The 27,762-nt window shown below is 42.7% G+C and overlaps 1 protein-coding gene across 2 annotated transcripts in view; it reads right to left on the bottom strand.

The window, feature by feature from the left end:
* The window catches only part of r3hcc1l (R3H domain and coiled-coil containing 1-like), a 169,593-nt gene that overhangs the window by 57,971 nt on the left and 83,860 nt on the right, over positions 1-27,762 (bottom strand). For both annotated transcript variants that reach the window (XM_080205928.1, XM_080205929.1), the window contains exons 2-3: positions 18,582-19,985; positions 3,734-3,909 (exon numbers count right to left, since the gene is read on the bottom strand). In XM_080205928.1, the coding sequence (XP_080062054.1) occupies positions 3,734-3,909; positions 18,582-19,967 (1,562 nt within the window). In that variant the 5' untranslated portion in view covers positions 19,968-19,985. The remainder of the gene's footprint in view (positions 1-3,733; positions 3,910-18,581; positions 19,986-27,762) is intronic.

The raw sequence follows: 27,762 nt of genomic DNA on the forward strand, positions 1-27,762 counted from the left end.
CCAACCTTCCAACAGACTCAAATAAATATACACCTACGTTATAGAATCTGCTCAGTGATTCATCAGCTCAACTCTCACAGGTTAGTTGATGAATCTACCAGCCAACTGTGTTCCATTGGGAGTATTTTCAATCCCGACATCAGAGTCTGGTGGCTTCTAAATTTCATTAAGTTCAATTCTGTCCTCGGCTCACATCCACATCTGCACAATTTCAGCAGAGGTTGCTGGAATGTCATCAAGACCAGGACCATAAGTCAGGAAAGGTTAGGATAAAGTTCTTCATGAAAAGGGTGGCAAAAGCATGGAGCTCACACTCTCTCTCAAAAGGCAGCAGATGATAATTTAATCATTTTACTTCTGAGATTGCTAGCTAAGCCAGCCAAGAGTATTAAAGGATTTGGAGCCAAGTCTGCTGGATAGAGTTGGTTAGGATATAGGTCAGTCACTATCTCACTGAAAGGAGCCAGGGCTAGTGGGTCCCGAACCAGGGGACATCGAGAACAATGCTGGCTTCTCTACCACCAACCTCTCTGGGATCAGTTAGCTCAATGCTGTAAACCATGATTCTTGGCCTGTGATAAGGTAACTGCTTGCAGGATTCGCTTACTGAGCCACTGGGGTAGCTTTAACTATGACATAAAGGAAACATTTATAGAAGAAGACAAAAATGAACAGAGCCGTCAGCTTACTGCAAAGTATTCTGGAATCTTGGTTGGAAAAAAGAGATGCACCTCAAATAGCCGAGTAGAGGAAAGCCTTATTTATGACTTCTCAGAAATTCTAGACATGAAGATTCCGAAGTAAATAAATCAGCAAAACCATCAACCATTTCCAAGTGATTTTCTTGCCAAGTATATAACTTTCAATGGATGAATGTACAGATATACGTTCATGAAAAATGACCAGTGAGGAAGAGAATTTTTCAACCTATTATAGGCTTGTAATATTGTAAAAAAAACCAAAATGGTTTCTGGAGGGATATAACTCCAAAAACCCCAAGCTATTAAAGGGAACAGTCAACACTTAATAAATGTTAAATAAACTAATTTCCATTATGTTCTCTTTTCTCAGTCTTCTACCTCTCTGCATTGACTTCAGTTTTACCCTTGCCTAATACTGTATTCCATTTCATCAACCCTAAATTCAAAATAATTTTTTCGCACTTATTTCCAACCAGCCATTATGATTATAAAGAAAGCGACCTTAAGAAAATAAACTGCTTAAAATGGCTGTAACAGAATTGAATATTACCAATGTTGCAGATATGACTGTCGACCTTTAATGCTGTTTTAAGTGCCAACCAAAATAGTTGAACCCAAGGGGAGGCAACAGCCTGGTGGTATTATCACCAAACTATCAATCTCAGAAACTCAACTAATGTTCTGGGATCTGGGTTCAAATCCCACCATAGCAGATGGTGGAATTTGAATTCAGTAAAATAAAATCTGGAATTAAGAATCTACTGATGACCATAAAACCATTGTCCATTGTCGAAAAAACCCATCTGGTTCACTAATGTCCTCTAGGGAAGGAAATCTGCCATCCTTACCCAGCCTGGCCTACATGCGACTCCAGAGCCACAACAATGTGGTTGACTCTCAACTGCCCTCTAATGGCAACTAGGGACGGGCAATACCCATGTCCCACAAATGAATTTTAAAAAACCTGTTCTGAAGTCTCATATTGGACTCTAAACAGTAACTCTCTTTCTCTCACAGTTACTGCCAAAAATGCTGAACCTTTCCAGTGCTTTCAGTTTTTATTTTTGTTGAACCTGTTGCTGTTTGAAAATTCAGAATTAACAACTCGTTTTTGTTAAGAATAGGAGGGAGATGAATTGAATCTAAGCTTCTAGTTGTATCTCTGTTGTCCTAATTATTTGGAGTTGCTGCTTATGTGGCCAGGCAAGGGTTAGGAGGACTTCTATATACTGGTCAGAAATAGTTGCGTCGCTTTGGATGCAAGTTAATGAGCCTAGCATTTCAGATTTTTCTCCTCACAGCAATAAGCGCAGCCAAGCATGGAATAATAAATCATCTTCAGGAGATGAATGGTCGATTTATTAAGAGTCAATATCAGTTTTTTTGTAACCTGCACTATACCTGCCAAAAATTAAGTTCAAATATTAAAAATGTCAGACATTTAATGTCAGTTGAATTCTACATTAATGCAGAATTGCGATGAGAAGGCCCTTCCTCCAGGATCAATTATCCAGGCCTTCAAAAGAATCCACCTCCAAATCTAAACTGCATTCATTAAAACAAACTACTACATCGAGTTTCAAGTGTGCATTGATGAAAGGTTTTGCCTCCTGGTCCTAAAGGCTACAGTCTAAATGCAAATCAGATTCACACAAAAAAAAGAGTTGGTGCAAATTACTAAATATACCATTCAATTATTTCAGATCGAATGTCTATGCTGCACCTTGAATGTACCCAATTAGACTAGTGAGTGACTGAATGGGATATGAGCAAGAAAATCATATGCATTATCCAGAAGTGAAATGCAAGGTATTGGTCCTTCAAATTGGCACACTGTAGAGGGCAAGGTCGGGGTTTGAACTGTTGGTATCCGACAAGACTGATCACAGTTGCGCCACAGGGAGGAGTACTGAACTGTTACCTAGGGCTTTTGGAGAAGGCAGGGATGAAAACTAAGTGAAACCAGAATGCCAGATATCACAACCTATTCACTCAACACCTCAGCTCAATATTGGAAGAGACTCCACTGGGAGTCCAAGAGCAAACTTTGTTCAGATTTTTGACAGTGAAGGGAGAAAGAAAGATATATTGAAAGAGAGAGAGAGATAGATCAAGATGAAAGGGAATAGTACATTAAAATTCTGCAACCATTTCTAGAACAGTAAGAGGAATAAAACTGACCCAAATTGGAAGGGCAGAAGATACATACTTGGAGGAGGCTGTAAGAGAACGGAACAGCAACACCACAGGTGGCTGAAGATGATAATGAGGATCGTCCTTTTCGTACAGTACAAGAAATGGAACCATTTCAATTCTGTTGAAAAGGATTCTGTATTTTACTTTCCAATTACATTTCTGATGTAGATAATTATTGTGAAGTCACATCTCTGAAGATATAATATTCAACTTGCTCATTCTTGTTCAACTTGTTACTCTTTTCCACTCCGCATTCTACAATAATGCCTACCCAAACTTAATTTTGTTCCTCATCTATCCTGAAGGCGTCAAGCTGTGCTGGAGAATAGCATTATCGGTACCTTATCTGTGTAACCATCCTTCCTACGTGAGTCAATGCAGTAAGCGTCTACTTAAAACAAGTCACAGCTGAATCTAATACTGTCTTCATCAAATGTCCAATCACAGGCTACACAGGCTATCAGCAGTGATCAATTCTGCCAGCCTTTCCCATCCTTACCCTGGCGATGACACAGCCATTTATAATGTTCCAAATGGGATCAGCTGACTCCATCTAGGTCATGAATTGAACTTGGAATCTTCTGGTTTGTATACCTCAGGATTAGAATCAGCAATTCTTTTCCCTAAATAGGTGACCAGAGGCTGTTTCCACAGTGTACTGCAACATGCTCAGTGATGTGCATGAGATGTGGAGCCACACTGATTATATCTTGGAGACACTAAACAATGAGAGCATGAATCAAGTAAACAATTTGAGGCTTTTTTTTGGTTTAACTTGGCAGTCATCCAAGGATTCAACAACTTCCACCTTATTAATAGTATGACTGGATACGTACTGATAACTGGAGAAAGCTCGTAGTAAATCTTCAGTTTTAAATTCCGCAGGAAAATCATAGATCTCAACAATGTGTGAAAATTCTGAATCATCAATGTCTGGCTCCGCTGGCTGGTAGTTGTAATAGTTGAAACAAGGATCCTGAATAATCTTCTTAGGCTTTTTATTAGCGGTGAGCTGAAAGAAGAAAAGAAAGCAAGTTCAAGGAGCAAGATAACAATATTTGATTCAATGAGACACAAACACTCCACACATTTTTTGACGGTGTGGAGATGTGAGGTTATAATTCCTTTATTCTTCCTTTCTCCCACTGTGCCAATTGCTAACTTCCATTGGCTTGTTTCTTACTTTTGCTGGTCTGGATATGAACCAGAGAATCATAATTCTATGATTCAGAAGATGCCATTTGGCCCATCGAGCTTGTGTGGGCAATCCCATTCAGGCCCTAACCCCACCTAACAACCCTGCTAATTCCTCTTGACTCCAAGGTGAAATTTATGGAGAAAATGCTGGAAAATCTCAGCAGGTCTGGCAGTATTTGTAAGGAGAGGAAAGAGCTGGCATTTCAAGTCCAGATGGCTCTTTGTCAAAGCTTTGCCAACTCCGTTGTGAAAAAAGCTATAGATGAGAGAAATTTATTTTAGCTACCTAGTTCTCAGTTTCCCCACCCACCCACACCCCAGCTTTCATCCATCAGACACCTCGCTCCCCCACAAAGGAGGGGCGTTCAAAATGCCAGCTGCAGTTCCCATTTCGGAGACGATCTTCTTTCTTGCTAAAGAACACAACAGCTGCGAATTACCAAATTGGGACTAAGTGACCCTGCCAATGGGAGAAGGGCTTCCCTCTGGTGTTTGCAGCATCTATCAGAGTCCCAGCTGTTAGATACTAATTTATTCATAGCGAACAAACCAACAGCCAGCCCTGCTTTTTCGAGTCCGGGCTGCCATTTTTAAATGGTCATTTCCGATCCCATTTACACTCCTGCCCAAAAAAAAATGATATGGTGCTTCGTTGGTGGTGCTTCCTCGACCTTCAGGGTTCAACATGCCAGGTCCTCGCTTGTGAAGACCTGTACCAAGTTTTTAGGTGTCCAGGTCACCTATAACCTGTCCTGGTCTCCCCATGCCGACACTATAGTTAAGAAAGCCCATCAATGCCTCTACCGTCTCAGAAGGCGAAGGAAATTTGGTATGTCAGCTGAGACTCTCACCAATGTTTACAGATGCACCATAAAAAGCATCCTTTCCATTTGCATCACAGCTTGGTATGACTCCTGCTCTGAGCAAGACTGTAAGGAACTACAACAGATTGTGAATGTAGCCCAATCCATCACGTAAACCAGCCTTCCATCCATTGACTCTGTCTATACTTCTTGCTGCCTCGATGAAGCAGCTGGCATAATTAAGGACCCCACGCACCCTGAACATTCTCTCTTCCACCTTCTTCCGTCGGGAAAAAGATACAAAAGTCGGATGTCATGTACCAACTGACTCAAGAATAGCTTCTTCCCTGCTGCTGTCAGACTTTTGAATGGACTTACCTTAAGTTGATCTTTCTCTACACCCTAGCTATGACTGTAATACTACATTCTGTATTCTCTCCTTTCCTCCTCTATGAATGGTATGCTTTGTCTGTACAGTGCGCAAGAAACAATACTTTTCACTGTATACTAATGCATGTGACAATAATAAATCAAATCAAAAATCAAAGCCTGCCCGGTGCAGATCCCACTGGGTAGGTAGGGGGATGAATAGCAAGGGCCATTTGACTTGGGCTGCAAGTCCAGTCATTGTATTTAAATGCGTGCATTTAAATATTAATAGATTTCTTGTCCAGCTGGCCGAGAACCTGATCAACACTGGCAGCACAGCTTGGGAGGGTCACAGTGGGTTCGGTGACCAGTGTAAAACCCGCTTTCCCACCAACTCTTGATTCTCCAGGCGGGCCTGGAGGAACTCCTCCCAGCCTTAAAAAGGTAAACTACTAACAAAACAATAATTTATTATTAAAAAACCGCCTGCGGCAATTAAAGCCTGGATCCTTGCAGAACATTTAGAGTAAAACTCACTTGGCCTGGCTTCCTCGTTTGCCAGCTGCATCTAAACTTCATCAATAGAACTGCTGCATGTGTTAGAACAAAACTCTCACCAAGACATTATCCGTCTCCGTAATTACAAAAAAAAGCCCCAATCAAAGTGGGAGGTGGGGCTGTTTACTTAACTACTGCACTTCATCTCCTCTGGAAGAGAGAGAGAGAGCGACCCAGGCGTGTTAACATTTGTACTAATTGGATTTCTTCACTGACCGTGTCACATTGAGGTGCTGCATTGCTCTCCTGTCAAAAACATATAGCACCAGTCTGTGAAGCAGCATGCCAATGCAGAATAATGGACAGTCAGGAGCAACGTGGCTCTGATTTACATCAACAAGCTTCCAGGCTGCTGTAAACTATGGGGGCAAAAAGCACAAGTGGAAGTTAATTGCACCTTAAAAATAAGTTATGGCCTTTACTTCACTTTCCTTCATCAATTCTAATTATTATTATGGCCTCAATAAAAGAAAAACAGCCAAGGGCTAATTTGAGAGTACTTCCGTAATAGGCCAGACGCTTGAAGGTATAAGAGGTGCCCTATGTAACCAGTTAGACAAAGACAGCCTTCTAAAGAGCAAATGCCACAATCTGGAAGAGAGGGCTGTTTCTTAGTAGAACAGGAGGTGCAGGCTAGAGACCGAGAGGTATTGAGCTCGGCTGGGACTGAACTAGAAGGGAGTAAGGGGACAATGCTGGTGCCTGATGAGGGTTTCACCATGATGGAGAATGAAAACGAGCTCGAATCTTCTCCCCAAGATGACAGTCAACTTGACCAAATCTTTGAAGGAGTCACGAGGTTCAAGGGTAGAAACATAGAAGATAGGAGCAGGAAGAGGCCATTTGGCCCTTCGACCCTGCTCTGCCATCCATCGTGATCATTGCTGATCATCCAACGCATTAGCCTAATCCCGCTTTCTCCCCATATCCTTTGATCCCATTCACCCCAAGTGCTATCTCTAACTGCCTCTTGAATACATTCAGTGTTTTGGCATCAACTATTTCCTGTGGTAATGAATTCCACAGACGCATCATTCTTTGGGTGAAGAAATGTCTCCCCATCTCCGTCCTAAATGTCTACCCTGAATCCTCAGACTGTGACCCCTGGTTCTGGACTCTCCCACCATCAGGAACATCCTCCCTGCATCTACCCTGTCTAGTACAGTTTGAATTTTATAAGTCTCTAAGAGTTCCCCCCTCATTCATCTGAACTCCAGCTAAAACAATCCTATCAATTTCTCCTCATACGTCAGTCCTCCTATCCCCGGAATCAACCTGGATGAAGAAAAGGGTAACCCAGTAGGATTATCCATCAGGAATTTCAAGAAGTTAAACATTCTTGCCCCCGATCCCTTGAGGAAATAGAATGGAAGCCAGGATGCTCCTGTACATTTGATGCACATGAATCATAGGATCCCTACAGTGCAGAAGGAGGCCATTCATCCCACTGAGTCTCCAGCGACTTGCCAACAGGGCATCCTACCCAGGCTCAGCCCCTGCCCTGTCGCTGTAACTCCACATATTTGCCTCACTAATCCCCTAACCAACATATATTAAGAACCACCACTTGGAAGCACAAGGGAACAGAAATCAATATCTTCAGCAGGTAAAAACAGACACGATGAGAACATTTTTGGAGAGGGTTGGGGAAAGCAGAGACTGTGCTGAAATCACGTCAACTGAAGGTTGCAAGGGCTGACAATGAATCCATCAGAATACTGATGGAGGTCCATGTCCTGACAGCACATGCAAAGGTGGGAAACCTCAATCAACATAAACGGCCAGTCAGTTGGTAAAGTGCTCCAGTGACAGTTAGGACCAAAAGCTGAACCTGAAACAGATCACTGAAACTTTAAATTTTAAGAAACTAGAACAGCTTCTTTAGGTTCTATATTACAACAGGGACTATATTTCAAACCTACTTCATTGGCTATGCAGTGTTTTGGGACATGCTGGAGTCATGGAAGAATTTATATTTGCCAAGAACCTTTCTTTCTCTTTCTTCAATACCAGCACTCAGTGCCTGAACTCCATCAAAGTTCCTATTTAAACACTAAATATTTTCTCAGAAGCAATTGCTCATTCCTTAAGACCACTCCCGCGAATAAATCCAGTAAAAAAGACTTATATTTGCATATTGCTTTTCATGACCATGGGACATCTCAAAACACCTCACAATTAATGAAATAAATACTTATGAAATGTAGTCACTGTTGTGATGTGGTACTTAAACAATCTTCTGATTGAAACATTCCTCTATGCAAGCCTTCAAGAAGCAAGATCTAAGGATATAAACATGCAAATTAGAAATAGGAGGCTCCTCAACCCCTCGAGCCTGCACCACTATTCAAAAAGATCATGGCTGACCTCACATTCCCGATAACCTTTCACCCCCTTGTTAATCACAAATCTATCTAGCTCTACTTTCTCTGCTTTCATTGTCCATGGAGGAAGAGAGTTCCAGAAACTGTCAACCCTCAGAAAAAAATTCTCCTCATCCCTGTCCTAAGGAGGTGACTTCTTATTTTTAAAGAGTGATCCTCCTATTTTCGGATTCTTCAACAAGAGGAAACTTCCTCTCCACATCCACCCAGTCAAGGCACATCAGGACATGAAAAGTTTCGATCAAATTACCTCAATCTTCTAAACTCGAGTGGATAGAAACCAAGCCTCGCCAACCTTTTCTCTCATAAGTCATACGTTCCTGGTATTAGTCTAGTAAACATTCTCTGAACTGCTTCTAACACATTTGTATCATTACCCATTCTTGATACTAGTCTAGTAAACCTTCTCTGAACTGCCTACAATGCATTCACATCTTTCCCTAAATAGGGAGCCCAATACTGTAAAAATATACTCCAAATGTGATTGCACAATGCCATGTATAACTAAAACATAACCTCCCTACTTTCGTAATCAACTGCTTATCTTTTTGAGCCAACCAATTAAATGTACATAAGAACATAAGAAATAGGAGCAGGAGTAGGCCATCTAGCCCTTCGAGCCTGCCCCGCCATTCAATAAGATCATGGCTGATCTGTCGTGGCTCAGTTCCACATTCCCGCCCTCTCCCCATAACCCTTAATCCCCTCTCTTAACAAAAACCCATCAACCCGCGTCTTAAAAATATTTAGCGAGGTAGCCTCCACCACTTCAACGGGCAGAGAATTCCAGAGATTCACCACCCTTTGAGTGAAGAAGTTCTTCCTCAACTCCGTTCTAAACCACCCCCCCCCCTCTTTATCTTGAGGCTGTGCCCCCTAGTCCTACTGTCCTTTCTGAGCGGGAAGAGTCTCTCCACCTCTATCCTATCCATCCCATTCATCATCTTACATGTCTCAATGAGATCTCCCCTCATTCTTCTAAACTCTAACGAGTACAAGCCTAGTTTATTCAGCCTCTCTTCATAGCTCAACCCCTTCAACTCCGGCATCAGCCTAGTAAACCTCCTCTGTACTCCCTCCAAGGCCAAAATATCCTTGCGTAAGTACGGCGCCCAAAACTGTACACAGTACTCCAGCTGCGGCCTCACCAATGCCCTATACAGCCGCAGCAAGACCTATCTACTTTTATATTCAATTCCCCTCGCTATGAAGGCCAGCATCCTATTAGCCTTCCTGACCACCTGCTGCATCTGCAGGCTGGGTTTTTGCGACTCATGCACAAGGACCCCGAGGTCCCTCTGCACCGTCGCCTGCTGCAGTTTTTCGCCCCGTAAGTAATAATCCTTCCTACCATTATTCCTACCAAAGTGGACCACCTCGCACTTGCCAACATTAAATTCCATTTGCCAGTTCCTGGCCCATTCGCCCAGCCTATCTAGATCCTTCTGTAGACTCTTCACACCCTCCGCGCAATTTGCCGTTCCACCAATCTTGGTGTCATCAGCAAATTTCGACACCATACACTCGGTTCCCTCCTCCAGATCATGTATATAAATGGTAATTCCCCTCACAATAAATGATAGCATTCTATTAACTTCCCTAATTACTTGCTGTACCTGCATACTAACCTTTTGTTATTCATGCACTAGGACACCCAGATCCGTCTGTACCCCAGAGCTCTGCAATAAGTCACAATTTAGATAATCAGATTCTTTCTTACTCTTCCTGACAAAATGGAGAATTTCACATTTGCCTGCATTATATTCCATTTGCCAGATTTTTGACCACCCATTTAGCCTTTCAATGTCCCTTTGTAGCTTCCTTACATCCCCTTCACAATTTACTTTCCTACCTATCTTTGTTACGTCAGTAAATTTAGTAACCATATCTTCAGTCGTTTCATCCAAGTCATTTATATGAATTATAAAAAGTTAAGGCCTCACTGGTTCCTTTTAATCAACAGCACACCAGATTCCTTTAAACAACTCCAGTAAGTATGTCAAAAATGATTTCCCTTTCACAAAACCATGTTGACTCTGATTGCCTTGAATATTTTCAAGTGCCCTGCTGTAACCTCTTTAATAATGGCTTCTAACATTATCCCTGTGACAGAAGCTAGGCTAACTGGTCTTTAGTTTCCTGCTTTCTGTCTCCCTCCTTCTTTGGATAACGGAGTTACATTTGCTATCTTCCAATCTAATGGAACCTTCCCTGAATCAAAAGAATTTTGGAAAATTAAAACCAACGCAGCAACTATCTCATTAGCCACTTCTTTCGAGATCTTAGGGTGAAGCCCATCTGGACTGGGGATTTGTTTGCCAAAGACCCGACAATCTGCTCAATACCATTTACTTCCCAGGTTGTAAATGTCCAGAGTTCCTCCCTCCCTTCCGGGGGCAGCACAGTGGCACAGTGGTTAGGACTACTGCCTCACAGCGCCAGGAACCCAGGTTCAATTCCCAGCTTGGGTCACTGTCTGTGTGGAGTTTGCACATCCTCCCCGTTGTCTACATGGGTCTCCTCCAGGTGCTCTGGTTTTCTCCCACAGTCCGAAAGACACGCATTAAGTGAATTGGCCATGCTAAATTCTCCCTCTGTGTACCCAAACAGGCACTGAGTGTGGTGACTAGGGAATTTTCACAGTAAATTCATTGCAGTGTTAATGTAAGCCTACTTGTGACACAAATAAATAAATAAACATGTCCTGATTTACAACTACTTCTGGGATGTTACTTGTGACCTTTTTAGTGACAACTGATGCAAAATACTTGTTTAATTCATTTGTCATAGCCCTGCTTTCCGTTATCAATCCCCTAGGCCCAGTTGTTTCACAAAATGCCCTTGCAACCAAGTGTTTGGTGAATACACATGCAGAGATAGCTCTTTTTGATGCACCAGAAAAAGAAGAAATCATTGATACTGCCCAATCTGATCAACAACTTGCACATTAGGGAGATATCTTAGAATGTTTTACAGCACGAAGAAAAAAAAAGCTTCAATATTTCATTACCAAACTTTTATCTCACACTTTTCTTCTGAATATGTACACTAGAAAGAGAACTACAGCCAGGAAAAGCTTGTAAAGAGCATCATGAAACACATCTATCGTTTTGACACATTGGAAAACCATTCCAGCTCAGTTTGCGGTTGCATGAATGAAAAGGTGCTGATCAAGAGTGTCACTCATATCACAGCAAAAGAAATGACAACCCAGTGATGTTGCTGCCATTAAACTGTGTCGCAGCCTGAAAGGTTCAGCGTGGGCCTTAGTCTGTGAGAAATTACGGACGTGTGCAGCCACAGAAAAATATTTAAAGGGACTATGCACTGATTAAAAACTTGTTGCACACAATCACTAAATTTTAAAAGGAACACTGGCTGTCATCAGCACTGCTTTAATGTGGGAAAGGTGATTCCTTCTTGTAATCCCTTCCATCATTCAGCTCACTTACATCCTCCGTTACGGGCAGATTTTCTTTCAAACGCTCCCTCTTCTGCCCTCCTCAAATGTCTTAACCCCCGACACCTGCCCTGTGACCTTTAAAAGCCAGTTTCTAATCTCTCTGCCTTTGGCCTCACCACAACAACCTCCCACAGCCTGTCCCTCAATCTCTCTCCTGTAATGTTTTCCAGGGCACTGTCCTGGGATTGTCAATTCTGGATGAATGCATTCTGGAAGTTTGGTTAGATGGCATCCCACTGCCCCAATCTAACCCTATTCTTCCCACTGCTGGTCTCCCAACTCTGTCATTCTCATGGCTTATCCATTTTCCTCTGCGATTAGTAATGTGAGGACTAAGACCTCATCAAGCTGTATTTTTCAAATAATATATATAGATGTGCAGTGCTATCTCTTTATGTTTCAAATTAGACAAAGAGCTAACATGGTTAAACCTCCGTCTGTCTGTGAACCTCGAACAAAAGAAGCTGGCTAGTAGTAACGGTGGAACTCACACTTCGTAATCTCTGAAGCACCATTAACGGCACACTGTGAGTTATTCAGACCAAAGTCAAAGAGATCTATACAAAGGCCAACTGGAGTCTTATCGTCTGCTGGGACAAAAGAGCCCTCCAACATGCCTTTCAATTCAGAATGGTTGAGACATTCAACAGTCTGGAGGACACAGACAATGGATACACTCTCGTTGTCACAGATAGTGTGAAGAGGTGGAAGTTATGTCACCTCTGGTTTGCAGAACCAGTAATATTGCCTTGCTGCATTGCAAAGTCTGAGTTTGCCATTTGACTATCTTATTAACAGCCTCAAAGACGAGGGGCTCTGGTCTAGGTTCGACACCTGGCTCCATCTACACTGTTTCTACTGGAAATTCTGTGCGATTGTTTACAAGATTGATTCATCACTGCTCACCTATCTCATCATGTGAAGTCAACAGCACCAGAAAAGTAAATTAACCTTCATTGGTTTTAAGCTCCATGAAGGAGTGCCTCATTGGATTTTGATTCTGGACTCTGGAAACCACATGAAAATACTATTTCTTTTCTCTATGATCTCTGCACCATAAATGTTTCTTTTCTTTATACTTCCTTTATTGTATAAATGCAAAGCAGCAATGTTCCTTCTATGTTTAGAATGGGTCCAAATAAACTAACCCTTTGAATTCATCATTTCCTGAGTTTGCTGTGGGATTAGTAGAAATTGGATCACAGCAAAACAGAGGGGTTGGTAAATGCACTACTGCTTATAAAGGACGAAGTAAATTAAAGTACTTTTCTGTTTAGAGATGGGTGATGAAAGGAGAAATTAGCAATGTTTAAATTAACTCCTTCCTGTTCATAACAGTAAACAAATAGACTCTTCCTAATACGTTTAGACAATCTTTCACTACATATCTCACCCCACCTCTCATTTTTATAATAAGTTGTCCAAAAAAAAATTCATTTTATTTAAAGCCCCCATTATTTTTCTCCTGAGGTTCAGTGTCATTGAGATCGATCTTTGATTCCCGGAGAGTCCTGGGGGTGTGTGGAGAGTCGGCGGTGGGGGGGTGCGGTATTTACACTGGAGATTAAATGGTCTGTGATGACCGGGTGCTGAGCATTCAGAACACTATGTTGTTGCATTTGCATTGTGCCGTTACCTCTCAAAAGAGAATTAGAAGGTTTTGCTTTAACAAAAAGATTACTCAATCCTGACATGCCTATTTGCTTTAAAAATAAAATCTACATACTCAATGTAGCTAGATGGGACTATAACAAGAGTAGAGCAGGGCAAATAATTGGATCATTGGAGCATTAAGCCTGAGCAGCTATCATTTTGCATCGTAAAGAGCTTTAATAGGATCATGGCAGAAAGATTATGCCTCAAAATCCTAGTTTTAGAAATGAGAAGGCTTGAACAAGCAAAGGTTATCCAGCTTATAAACCTGTCTTCCACAGACCATTTAATCTCTAGTGTAAACTTTCTATATAAATAGCTATCCCCAAAACAAACACTAACAAAGTCTGCAGAATAGGCATACGTCCCTGTATCACTATTCAAGATTTCCTCAGCCTTTACTGCAGCATTATCATTGGGTCCCAGGATACCAGAATTAGAAGGAGGAATCAGCCATTCTGCCCTTTGAACCTTCTACAATTCCAGCTTGCTGCACTAATACCATATTCCAATTCTGACTAACCAAATAACTATTAATCCTGTTTGAATACGTCCAATGACTGAACTATAATTTTCTGGGGTAGAGAATTCCAAAAATTCACAGCCTTTCATAAGGGTTCCATTTGTCAATGGTCCCATGTCAAGAGTTGTGCTGACCTGGAGGAGGGAACCGAGTGTAGGGTGTCGAAATTTGCTGATGACACCAAGATTGGGGGAAAGGCAAATTGTGCGGAGGGTGTGGAGAGTCTGCAGAAGGATCTAGATAGGCTGGGCGAATGGGCCAGGAAATGGCAAATGGAATTTAATGTTGGCAAGTGTGAGGTGGTCCACTTTGGTAGGAAGAATGGTAGGAAGGACTATTACTTACGTGGCGAAAAACTGCAGCAGGCGACGGTGCAGAGGGACCTCGGGGTCCTTGTGCATGAGTCGCAAAAACCCAGCCTGCAGGTGCAGCAGGTGGTCAGGAAGGCGAATGGGATGCTGGCCTTCATAGCGAGGGGGATTGAATATAAAAGTAGGGAGGTCTTGCTGCAGCTGTATAGGGCATTGGTGAGGCCGCAGCTGGAGTACTGTGTGCAGTTTTGGGCGCCGCACCTGCGCAAGGATATTTTGGCCTTGGAGGGAGTGCAGAGGAGGTTTACTAGGCTGATACCGGAGTTGAGGGGGTTGAGCTATGAGGAGAGGCTGAATAAACTAGGCTTGTACTCGTTAGAGTTTAGAAGAATGAGGGGAGATCTCATTGAGACGTATAAGATGATGAATGGGATGGATAGGATAGAGGTGGAGAGACTCTTCCCGCTCAGAAAGGATAGTAGGACTAGGGGGCACAGCCTCAAGATAAAGGGGGGGCGGTTTAGAACGGAGTTGAGGAGGAACTTCTTCACTCAAAGGGTGGTGAATCTCTGGAATTCTCTGCCCGTTGAAGTGGTGGAGGCTGCCTCGCTAAATATTTTTAAGAAGCGGGTTGATGGGTTTTTGATAAGAGAGGGGATTAAGGGTTATGGGGAGAGGGCGGGAAAGTGGAACTGAGCCATGACAGATCAGCCATGATCTTATTGAATGGCGGGGCAGACTCGAAGGGCCAGATGGCCTACTCCTGCTCCTATTTCTTATGTTCTTATGTTCTTATGACATGCTTCGGCAGTGTTGGTCAGCTCTCTGGAGAACTGTTACCAGTGGTCAGACATAAGGAGTGCTGAAAACCATCAGCCTGGGAATCAGTTACAATGACAAGTATCTCATTTCCAAAGGCCCTATGAACTCCAAGACGCAAAGACAACAGGTGTATCCAGAGGCCAAGGAAGTTGCAGTGTATTTAAACATGGCAGCTGGTGCACAAGGTCAGAAATCTAGGATACACAAAATATTCTACATGATGTAGAGATGCCGGTGTTGGGCTGGGGTGGGCCTCACAACACCAGGCTAAAGTCCAAAGGGTTAATTGGAATCACGAGCTTTGAGTGCTGTTCCTTCATGAAGGCACAGTGCTTCGAAAGTTTGTGATTCCAAATAAACCTGTTAGACTTTTAACCTGATGTGAAAATATTCTACATATTGGGACTGCAACTTCTCTAGTGTTGAAGATTGGGTTTCTCAGAGTTGAGTTTGGCGTTATGAAATGTAAGCATCCTTTTGTTTTTGATTGCCGAGGATCTATATTCCATGAATTTGGGCCATATGATGCCCATTTCAAGTGGATATGGGCCCTTGTGAAAACCTTGAGTGTGTGCAATAAAACATGGCAACTTCCATCCATCAGATGGATAAAATAATGTTGTGCAAAATGGAAGCAAAGAAACGGATACTGGTTTAGTTTGAGCGGAGGGTGGGGGAATGGAGGGGGAGTCCCCTGAAGCTAAAACACATCCGCAGGAATAATTAGAATCTTTAGTCTGTATCCCGTCTACTTGGCTTCTGAACAAAGAAAAGCTTTGCTTCTCAAACTGGAGGCAAAAACTGAGGGTAAAAATAACTTAAAATGGGTCTTTTGCTGCAATCAGCATGACATTAGCAAGAGGACAGCATGCTGGCATAAGGGCAGCACAGTGGTTAGCATTGCTGCCTCACAGCTCCAGGGACTTGGATTCAATTCCCAGCCTGGGTCATTGTGCAGAATCTGCACATTCTCCCCATGTTTGCGTGGGTTTCCTCCAGGTGATCCAGTTTCCTCCTACAGTCCAAAGATGTGTAGGTTGGGTTGATTGGCCATGCTAAATTGTCCCTTAGTGTTCTGCGATGTGTAGGTTAGAGGGATTAGTGGGGTAAATATGTGGAGTTATGGGGATACGGCCTGGGTGGAACGGTTGTCGGTGCAGACTCGATAGGCTGAATGGCCTCCTTCTGCACTGTAGGGATTCTTACATCAAAGTTGATAGCAAACAGCTTATCTTGGAAAATAAAGTAGGTTAATTTTAGGATTACCCTTTTAAAAAAAGACAGAATTATGCATTGTGATTGGCTGCTTGAATTTTCTTTTAATCTAGTGCTGTAATTTTCCAGGAACCTGGAGGTATCTTAGCTCCACCTGCTGGTGTTTTACATGCGTCCCTGAATTCATGCTGAAGGATAATTATTCTGTTTGGCCACCTTTTCACAGAAAAATATTAGTGTTTGTTGTTACTCACCCCCAGTTTATAGAATTCAATTTTTGTTCGACTGCATCCAATTCAGATTTTGAAATGGGTGATGGCATGAGGGGCTAGAACTTATCACTTAAAGCTGCTTCGTAGCACGTCTCAGCTATGAGGAAATACTTAAGGGCTTTTTAGTGTCAAAAGGTGGCTTCTGGAGGGATGCGAGACCAGGCATTGTCAAGGAAAAGGCAAATCCCTTCAAATTAACTTGCAAGAATAGGATGTGGGCAACAAGTTCAAACTGAACCTGAACTTAAATGGAGAATTGATATTGGGTCGCTCCTTATAAACAGTGGCCAACAAATGGAGCAGATTGATAACAATAGGGTAGGCAAAAGTCCTGGTTTAACTTAAACACCAATTAGAGACAATTTAGAGTCACGCTGGATGTATAAACTTGCATTGAATGATTTTCCTCATCTGTGTTTGCTATTCATGGACTCTCTGAAGACCTTTGTTTTGAGTGCTGACCTGAATGATTTTATACCAGGCTCTGTAATTATTTCTCCTTAGAATCATAGAATCCCAACAGTACAGAAGGACATCATTCGGCCCCTCTAGACTGCACTGACCACAATCCCATCCAGGCTCCATCTCCGTAACCCCTTGCATTTACCCTTGCAAATCCTTGTGACACGAAGGGGCAATTTAGCATGGCAATCCACCTAACCCGCACATCTTTGGATTGTGGGAGGAAACCCATGCTGACATGGGAGGAATGTGCAGACTCCACATAGACAATGACCTGAGGCCGAAATTGACCAGGGTCCCTGGCACTGTGAGGCAGCAGTGCTAACCACTGTGCCGTTCCTTGTATTTCATTTTATGCAGGTGGAGGGAACTAATTGGGGTTTCACTTGAGTAGATACCAAGCAACATCGGAGTATAGTCGAGTAAAGGTGTGTGTAATGTTCAGCCTCTAAATAAATAAATAGACTAAGTAAAGATTGGCTCCAATTATTATATCCTTCCCCAACTGGCTTTCATATCTATAAGATCCCAATTACCTCTCATTATCTTTCCCATTTTGGAGCTTTGAAAATATCCCTGCCTTGCCCCTTGAGCTATTAGTTTGTCCCTTTCAGTCTTTGGATACCAATTCCTTACAGATGATCCAAATGATTTTCATTTCTTCCCAGTTTATAAAGAATTTGTTCCGAAGCACCCCAGTGCCAGCTGACAGTAGGAACTAGCCAACATTCAAGCTTGGGCTGACATGTTCCTGTCTCACAACTGTTGGATAATGACCATCTTGAAGAAGAAAGAGCCCAAGCCTTTTCCTGACCTTGAATAGTACCACTATCAGCTGATGCCCCATTCCATTAACATCCTGGTGGCTAACCAGTGACTGGAAGGTTAACTACATCAGACACAACAGTTTGGTTACAAGGTCAGAGACTGTGTGCCTGCCAATGAGTGAGTCACAAAGACTCTGGACTCCACAAAGCTCCTGCACCAACTGTAAGGTGAACCTCAGCAATGTGATAGGATACTCACCAGCCACCTCACTGAGAACATTCAACACCATTCAAAACAAAGCAGTTTACTCCTGCCACAGAGTTCAATATCCTGCCGAAATAAAACAACTTCTGCAGCGAGTACTAACTTACAAAAAAAAACCCTTTCTCCTGTCTTACTGAACTATTTGTTTGTTCCTTTTGGTACTGGTAACCCACTTACTTCAACAGCACATTCCTACTCCGTTACCACCTCCAGCAAGAAAGACAAGAGCAGAGAGATCATGGAAACATCATCACCGTCAAGTGCCTCTGCCTATCACACTACCCTGAGTCTGACACATATTAGTGTTTTTTCATTACCAATAGGTCAAATTTCCAACCATCCTGAAAGGATCTACAATGATTCACAAAAGTTCACCATTACCTTTCAGGACAAGCAGGTATGGACAATAAATGTGACCTTGCCAACATTACCCACATCTAAGAGAAAATATTTTCAAAAATCATGAACATAGCATCATGCATCCTGCCTCAAAAGTTCAGATTTCCAGAAGTGAATGTGGAAATATAATCAGACTTTCCTACATTAAATGCAAAAATACAACTTTGGAAATTATTTTACTAATTGCCTGATAACCACATTGAAGAAAAAGCTTCCGTTACCTCTTCCAGGAGATGAGGGTCTAAGCAATCTCCATCATCATTGAAAAGGGTATCCCAAGAGTCATCCTCAGTTTCTTCAGGCGTTGGCATTTCAACACACTCAGAATCTTGTATGTCAGCAGTTAGTTGGCCCAAAGCCAGTGAGATTTGGTTGACGCTTTGCAAAACAACACCAATTTCAGCATCCGTCTCTGTGCTGACAGGTTTACTGTCTATCAGGTCCAATGTAACATTGCTTTCTTCATTTAAGGGCCCAGCCTCTTCTGTTCCTTGCTGCATTTCTTGCATGGCTGAAAGGGCAACGAACTTGAAACCCGGAGAATCCGAGCATACTACATTTCCAAATGAAGTGATGGGTGGAGTAACACTGATCTCCTTCAGCAATGTACTCTCAGTTTCCTGCGAGGAAGAGTCATTATCTCTCCTAGTTTCATGCTCTGTTGCATTGTTCACAGCAAAGGTCTTGTAAGAACTGTTTACTGCAGTTGCTTCAGTGCACGAGTATTGTCTACTGCTTCTTTCCATCTGCTGTGCTTCATTTACACCTTTTGAGCATTCTAATACAGTGTGTTTCACAGGATCTGAGCATTTACAGATGGCAAGTTTAGAAGATAGCTCATTTGTCTGAAGAAAATTGTCAGAATCAGGGCTTCTGTTGAAAAGGGAGGCAGCATTTGGACAGAGAGATTTGTTTACATCAGTCTCATGTTCTCCTGCAATTGAATCTAACTTATTGGGTCTGTAGTTATTTCTGTGTTCTGATTGTTCATCATCAGATGTATTTACAGTAATCTGTTGTACAGGGGCTGGGATTTCTGTGTAACTGGATTTTATTCCGTCTGCATTACTCTCAGCTATCGAACTGGTAACTTCAAGTAAACCATTTGCTGCTACATCAATATTATTACATTTTTCAGGCATTGCCTCTTTATGCATCAGTTCTTTCTCGCTACTGTGCAATTTACTCCCGTTTGATTCTGCCCTACATTTCTGCTGGGTCGCCTTCTTTCCTTTTAAGTGCTTTGATTCCAATCTGCTTCGTTCACCTGACCTCCTGTCTTGGGCAGAGTTCAAGCCTTGCCTCTTTTTTAAATCCTTGGTTTTAAGCTCGTTTTTACTTTCTTCCTGCTGAGGCAGGTTGGTGTCTGTGCACATCTGCCCATGGGGCACTCCCAAGTCATTGCAAGATACCTGCACAACACCGCTCAACTCACTCTTTTCTGCTGCCTCTGTTGTGTTTGTGAGCACCTTTCTGGCTTCTCCCTCTTGTTTGGGATCACACTCTGGCTGCTGCTTCACGCTCACATGCCGTCGAGCTCTGGGAACGTACAGAGCCTTGTCTGGCCTCTTTGACCGTGGTTTGCTCTTGCTGTATTCCCGATCCATACAGATTTCTTTTCTTATCTAAAAGACAATCAAAGAGAGTCAAATTTTCAACTCACTTATACTACTTTGGCCACTGAAAATTAAGAGAGCTCTGTCAAGCTGAATAAAAGATGTCACTCCTTACACAGCAGTTAACCTTTGTTTAAATCAAAGAGCTTCCCTTCAACAGAATATTTTCCTCTAATGTTTTCATACTGGCTTTTTTGGACAGAACAGCACATACAATTTATTTATTAGTGTCACAAGCAGGCTTACGTTAACACTGCAATGAAGTTACTGTGAACATCCCATGGTCGCCACACTGGCGCCCGTTCGGGTACACTGAGGAGAATTTAGCACAGCCAATATACTCTAACCGGCACGTCTTTCAGACTGTGGGAAGAAACTGGAGCACCCAGAGGAAACCTGCGCAGACACAGGGAGAATGTGCAGACTCCACACAGACCCAAGCTGGGAACTGAAGTCGGATTGCTGGGTGCTGTGAGGCAACAGCGCGAACCACTGCGCCATCGTGAAGACCTTCAGCTTGAAAGGGAAGTATTGTTAAAATATTCTTGTTCTGAAAATCATGGTCAAGGCAGAAAAAAAGGTTCAAAGGTACTGAAAGAAGAGACAAGTCTGCCCTTCCCATTGTAGAGAAGTCAGACAATCTGGCATAAAGACACAGCTTTGTCATTGGGAGTTAAGTAAAATGTAACGTGAAATTCTCAAACAGCGTCCACCTGAACCATAAAAAGAATTCAATCCTGCTGAAGTGTGTGGGGACAGATTTCAGGGTAAGTAATGATGTGAGCCAGTCTAGTTGTGTGTTAGCAGAAATGATAATGATTTAAGAGCATCACATAAAATTAGCGTGTGGGTTAAGTGTGAATTTTTTTCCCCCATTAATAAGAAATGCGAAGCAAACCTTGAGACAACATCAGTATGGATCTCACAGAAAATGGGAACAGAAGTAGGCTATTTGGTTCTATGGCTCTGCCATTCAATATAATCCTCTAACTTAACACCATACCCCCACACTCTCCCCATATCCCTCAAGAAGAGTCGAGAAATCTATTTCCTTCTTGAATATATTAGAAATTGAGACTGAAGCTCATGGTAGATTGGTCTTCATTGTAAGATGATTTCAGTACAGAAGCAAAAATGTCTTACTGCCGTGTACAGGGTCTTGTTGAGATCATACCTGGAGAAGTGTGTGTAGTTTTGGTCTCCTTACTTAAGAAAGGTATAGTTGGATTGAGGCAGTACAGCTAAGGTTTACCAGAATGATTCCAGGCTTGGCAGGATTGCCGTATGAGGAGAGATTGGATCAACTAGGCCTGTAACCACTAGAGTTTAGAAGCATGAGAGGGGATCTCATTGAAATGTATAAAATTCTGACAGGGCTGGACAGACTGGATGCAGAAATGATGTCAGTGCTTGGCATCTAGAGCAGGGGACACAGTTTGAGGATATGGAATAGGCCATTTCGGACTGAGGATAAGGAGATATTTATTCACTCAGGGGGTGGTGAACTTGTGGAATTCTCTGCCATAGAAGGCTGTGGACGCCATGACTCCCAATACATTTAAAGAAGTAGTAGATAGATTTCTATTAAGTAAAGGTTTCACAGGGTACGGGGAGACAGAGCAGGAGCATGCTGCTGAAATAGAGGATCAACCAGGATCTCGTTGATAATGGGCGGCACGGTGGCACAGTGGTTAGCACTGCTGCCTCACAGCATCAGGGGCCTGGGTTCAATTCTGGCTTGGGTCACTGTCTGTGCAGTCTGCATGTTCCCCCCGTGTCTGCATAGGTTTCTCCAGGTGCTCCGGTTTCCTCCCACAGTATGAAAGACGTGCTGGTTAGGTACACTGGCCATGCTAAACTCTCCTTCAGTGTACCTGAACAGGCGCCAGAGTGTGGCGACCAGGGGATTTTCACAGAAGCTTCATTGCAGTGTTAATGTAAGCCTACTTGCGACACTAATAGATGAACTTTAAGCTTTTCTAGACAGTAAAGGTTTCACAGGTTAAGGGGAGAAAGCAGGAGTATGTTGGTGAGATAGAGAAGCAGCCATGATAACGTTGATATGGCCGAGTAGGCTTGGGAGGTCAAATGGCCTATGTGCAGTAGTTTTGAGGTAAATTGTTAGGCAGCATGGAGGGAACATCACACTGCATCAACCACATGCTTAATGATGGCTAGAACAAGATGTTTCTAATTGTGGGAAAGACTAAAATGAAAATGGCCATAAAGTTAAGATAGTCACTAATAAATCTAAAGAATTCAGGAGAAACTCCTTTACCCATACAGCAGTTAGAATGTGTAATTTGCTACCATACATGGGGTGGTTGAAGCATTGATGCTTTTGAGGGAACGCTAGACAAGTACATGAAGGAGACAGGACAGAAAGATCAGATGGGAGGGTGAGATGAAACAGGGTGGGAAACTGATCTGGGAGATTTGCTACAGGTTTGCAGCAGATGGAAAAGATTGAGTATGTGGATATTAAGGAAGAGGATGTGTTAGAACTTTTGAATTCTATCAAGATAGATAAGTCGCCAGGACCAGATGGGATGTACCCCAGGTTACTGTGGGAGGTGAGGGAGGTGATTGCAGAGCCCCTGGCGATGATCTTTGCGTCATCGATGGAGACGGAAGAGGTTCTGGAGGATTGGAGGATTGCGGATGTGGTTCCTATTTTCAAGAAAGGGAACAGAGATAGCCCGGGAAATTACCGACCGGTGAGTCTGACCTCAGTGGTTGGTAAGCTGATGGAGAGGCTTCTGAGGGACAAGATTTATGAGCATTTGGAGAGGTTTAGAATGATCAGAAATAGTCAGCATGGTTTTGTCAAGGGCAGGTCGTGCCTTACGAGCGTAGTTGAGTTCTTCGAAAATGTGACTGAACACATTGACGAAGGAAGAGCAGTGGACGTGGTGTACATGGACTTCAGCAAGGCGTTTGATAAGGTCCCCCATGCAAGATTTCTGGAGAAGGTGAGAGGGCATGGGATCCAAGGGGCTTTGGCCTTGTGGATCCAGAACTGGCTTGCCTGCAGAAGGCAGAGAGTGGTTGTGGATGGGTCTTTTTCTGCATGGAGGTCAGTCACCAGTGGAGTGCCCCAGGGATCTGTTCTAGGACCCTTGCTGTTTGTCATTTTCATAAATGACCTAGATGAGGAAGTGGAGGGATGGGTTAGTAAGTTCGCCGATGACACGAAGGTCGGTGGTGTTGTGGATGGTCTGGAAGGATGTCAGAAGTTGCAGCAGGACATAAATAGGATGCAAGACTGGGCGGAGAAGTGGCAGATGGACTTCAACGTGGATAAATGTGTAGTGGTCCATTTTGGCAGGACCAATGGGATGAACGAGTACACTATCAAGGGCAGGAGTCTTAGCTGTGTTGAAGAGCAGAAGGATCTTGGGGTCCGGGTCCACAGGACTCTTAAATCGGCCTCGCAGGTGGAGGATGTGGTCAAGAAGGCGTATGGTGTACTGGCCTTCATTAATCGAGGGATTGAGTTTAGGAGTCGGGAGGTAATGCTGCAACTTTATAAGTCCCTTGTCAGGCCCCACTTGGAGTACTGTGCGCAGTTCTGGTCGCCTCACTAAAGGACGTAGAAGCTATTGAAAGGGTACAGAGGAGATTTACAAGGATGTTGCCTGGATTGGGAGGCATGCCTTATGAAGGTAGGTTGAGGGAGCTGGGACTCTTCTCCCTGGACAGACGAAGGTTGAGAGGCGACCTGATAGAGGTTTATAAAATGTTGAGAGGAATAGATAGGGTGGATTCTCAGAGGCTATTTCCCCGGGTTGAAATGGTCGCTACGAGAGGACACAGATTTAAGGTGCAGGGAAGCAAGTACAGAGGTGATGTTAGGGGTAAGTTTTTCACTCAGAGGGTGGTGAGTGAATGGAATTGGCTGCTGTCAGTGGTGGTGGAGGCGAACTCGCTGGGGTCTTTTAAAAGACTTCTGGATGAGTATATGGGATTTAATGGGATTGAGGGTTATAGGTAGGTCTATGGATTGGTAGGTATTGATGTGATCGGCGCAACTTGTGGGCCGAAGGGCCTGTTTGTGCTGTAGTGTTCTATGTTCTATGCTCATGAAGCGTATTAATGCAAGCAGAGACAGTTGGGCCAAATGCATATAAATTATATGCAAATTGTAAATAAGTATTAGTGTCCAAGATCATGGAAAATCAGATAACACAATCCTTTTTGTCATCTTAAAGTCCCTCCTCAGCCGCATCGCTAACACGTTGCAACCTTTGAGCCTTGTGTTCTTGTTCACACCCTCTCTTCCCTCCATTCATCACACTTTTAAACTTCCTCCTTAAGCACTTGCAAAATCTTCCTTAAATATGTTTTTCTTTTTGGACAGTGCCTTGCCTAGTATTTTGCATATTACTGCTCAAGTCCAACCCCAATCTATAACGTGCCTTAGGCCATTTTGCTGCATTACGAGTGCTGCATAGGAAGTTTATGTTATTGAAGCTCTTATAAATCAACATGGGGAACAAAAGAGAGAGAAGTGATCAAGATAACAGCATAGCATTCCTATTACCCATCTCGTCTTGAGATTTCCACTGTTAGAACTGCTTCACAGGGATTTTAAACATCTGTTCCATTGTCAATGCATGGAACTTCCAATCTGCACTGAAACATGGGGCAGCTTTCTTAGAGAAAAAAAACTCCTTTTTATCTATGCTTCAAATAAGCACTTTCCATAAAATCTTAACATTGGCTCAAAATTAACTCTGTTTACACTTTGTAGAAAAAAGGTAAACAGAAGTTTTTAAATTCTTCATAGTATCAAATACTTGAGAACAGCTTTTTTGGCTGAGGGAGTTCTTTAGCAACTGACCTGCACTAGATACGAATATTCCACTGCCTTTTGCTGTCCGTCTTTCCCTTTCACAATCTTTTTGATCTTCTTTTTTGATATTTTGGACAGCTCCTTCTGTGTCATTGATATCTTTCTCTCAGTAAATCCTCCAGTTATGTTGAAATTAAGATTTAAAGCAATGCTGTACAGTGTTACTGCTGCTAGCTTTTCAGAAAAGTAAATCCTGGGGGCCGGGGTGAAATTTTCCACAATATGCAGTACTACCTCACCGGCACAATAAAAAGCTGTTTTTACTCATTCACAGGATATGGGCATCGCTATCTAGGCCAGCATTTATTGCCCATCTCTTAATTATCCCCGAGAAGATGGTGGTGAGCTGCCTTCTTGAACCACTGTAGTCCCTGAGGTGCAGATACTTACACAATGCTGTTGGGGAAGGAGTTCTAGGATTTTGACCCAGCGACAATGAAGTGATAATGATATATTTCCAAATCTATCAAAGTGGAGGAAACCAGCAGTTGGTGGTACTTCCATGCATCTGATGACCTCACCCTTTTAGTGGTGGTTCAGGTTATAGATTTGCGAAGTGCTATCAAGAGAGCCTTGGCAAATTGCTGCATTGCATCTTGAAGATGATACACACTGTTGTCACGGTGTGTCAGTGGCAGAGGGAGTGATGTTAGGATTGTGGCTGGATTGCAAATCAAGCAGGCTGCTTTGTCCTTGCTATCTGAAACTCAAAAAATATGTTCTTACCATGTCTGTTACGACTCTCACCAACTTTTACAGATGCACCATAGAAAGCATTCTTTCTGGTTGTATCACAACTTGGTATGGTTCCTGCTCTGCCCAAGACTGCAAGAATCTATAAAAGGTCGTGAATGTAGCCCAATCCATTACACAAACCAGCCTCCCATCCATTGACTCTATATAAATACTTACTGCTGCCTCGGAAAAGCAGCCAGCATAATTAAGGACGCCACACACCCCAGACATTCTCTTTCCCACCTTCTTCCGTAAGGAAAGAAAAGATACAAAAGTCTGAGGTCACGTACCAACTGACTCAAGAGCAGTTTCTCCCCTCCTGCTGTCAGACTTTTGAATGGACTTATCTTGCAATAAGTTGATCTTTTTCTACACCCTAGCTATGACCGTAACATTACGTTCTGCACTCCCTTATTCCCTTCTCCATGAATGAAATGCTTTGTCTATACAGCACGCATGAAACAATGCTTTTCACTGTATACTAATACATGTGACAATAATAAATCAAATCGAAGTTCTGAATAATGTTGAGCTTCTAGAGTGTTTCTGGAGCTGCACTCATCCAGACAAGTGGGGAATATTCCAGCACATGCCTGACTTGAGTCTTGTCAATGGTAGACAGGCTTTGGGGAATTGGGTGGTGAGTTACTCCAGTAGATTTTCCATTCTCTGCTCTGTTTTTGGAATCACAGTATTTGTGTGACTGGTCCAGTTAAACTTCTGGTCAATAATGACCTCAAGAATGTTAATAGTGGGGGATTCAGCGATTGTAATACCATCGAATGTCAAGAGGATTCTCTCTTCCTGGAAATGGGTCATTGTCTAACACTCGGGGGAGGCAATGGCCAAGTATGTTATTGCTAGATTATTAATCCAGAAACTCTCCTAATGTTCTGGGGACCCAGGTTCGAATCCCATCATGGCAGATGGTGGAATTTGAATTCACTAAAAAAAATCTGGAATTATGAATCTGCTGATGACCATGAAGTGGGTATGCCGGCGTTGGACTGGCGTAAACACAGTAAAAAGTCTGACAACACCAGGTTTTAGTCCAACCTATTTATTTGATAATATTCTCACAAGCTTTCGAGGGGTTACCCTCTTCGTCAGGTGAATATTCACCTGACGAAGAGGGTAACCCCTCGAAAGCTTGTGAGAATATTATCAAATAAATAGGTTGGACGAAAACCTGGTGTTGTCAGACTTTTTACTGTGATGACCATGAAACCATTGTCAGTTGTTGGAAAAACCCATCTGGCTCACTGATGTCCCTTTATGGAAGGAAATCTGCCATCCTTACCTGGTCTGTCTTACATGTGACTCCAGAGCCACAGCAATGCGATTGCCTCTCAATTGCCCTCTAAAGGCAACTAGGGATGGACAATAAATGCTGGCCAGCAGCGAAGCCCATGCCCGTGAATGAATAAAAAGAAAAATTGCATGATGGTGATGTTACTTGTTGTTGACTAGCCTCAACCCTGAGTGTTGCCCAAGTCTTGCTGCATGTGGACACAGACTACTTCATCTTCTAAACAGTCGCAACGTAACTGAGCAATCTGCAATCATCCCCGTAAGTAGAACTCCTCACAATAGCAAAATATAATGGCACTATAAACGTGGCCCTGGCCAGCCCAGAGCAGTTTATTTCTTGCAACTACACCAAGTTGGAAACTATCATGAGAATGTATGGGTTGTAAGCTACTTTCTTTGGTCCACTGCTTGTTTCATAATCATGGTTTAAATTCAACTGCATTTGCTGCAATATTCTTTTTAAAACAAAATAAATGTCAGTTGCGCTTTATCTTATTTCCTCTCACAGAATTTCACGTAGGTGAAAGACTTTTTGGTTTCTCAAAAATAGCAAATAATATGGATCAAAATATTGGTTTGTAATAATAACAGTAACATAAAAGCAAAATATTGCAGATGCTGGAATCAAACAAAAACAGAAAATGCTGGAAAATCTCAGCAGATCTGACAGCATCTGTGGGGAGAGAGTAGAGCCAATGTTTCAAGTCTAGATGACCCTTTGTTCAGGGCAAAACCTTAAAGTTGGCCTGTGGAATTTAGCGCAGTTGCACCTTTAATGCTGGCATAATCATCCTACCTCTTCATACTGTTTAAGTTTATTTATTAGTGTCACAAGTAACTTACACTAACACTACAGTTACTGTGAAAATCCCCTAGTTGCCACAC

The sequence above is a fragment of the Carcharhinus amblyrhynchos genome, chromosome 17 (assembly GCF_965287045.1).
Source record: "Carcharhinus amblyrhynchos chromosome 17, sCarAmb.v2.hapA, whole genome shotgun sequence".
Classification (NCBI taxonomy): Eukaryota; Metazoa; Chordata; class Chondrichthyes; order Carcharhiniformes; family Carcharhinidae; genus Carcharhinus; species Carcharhinus amblyrhynchos.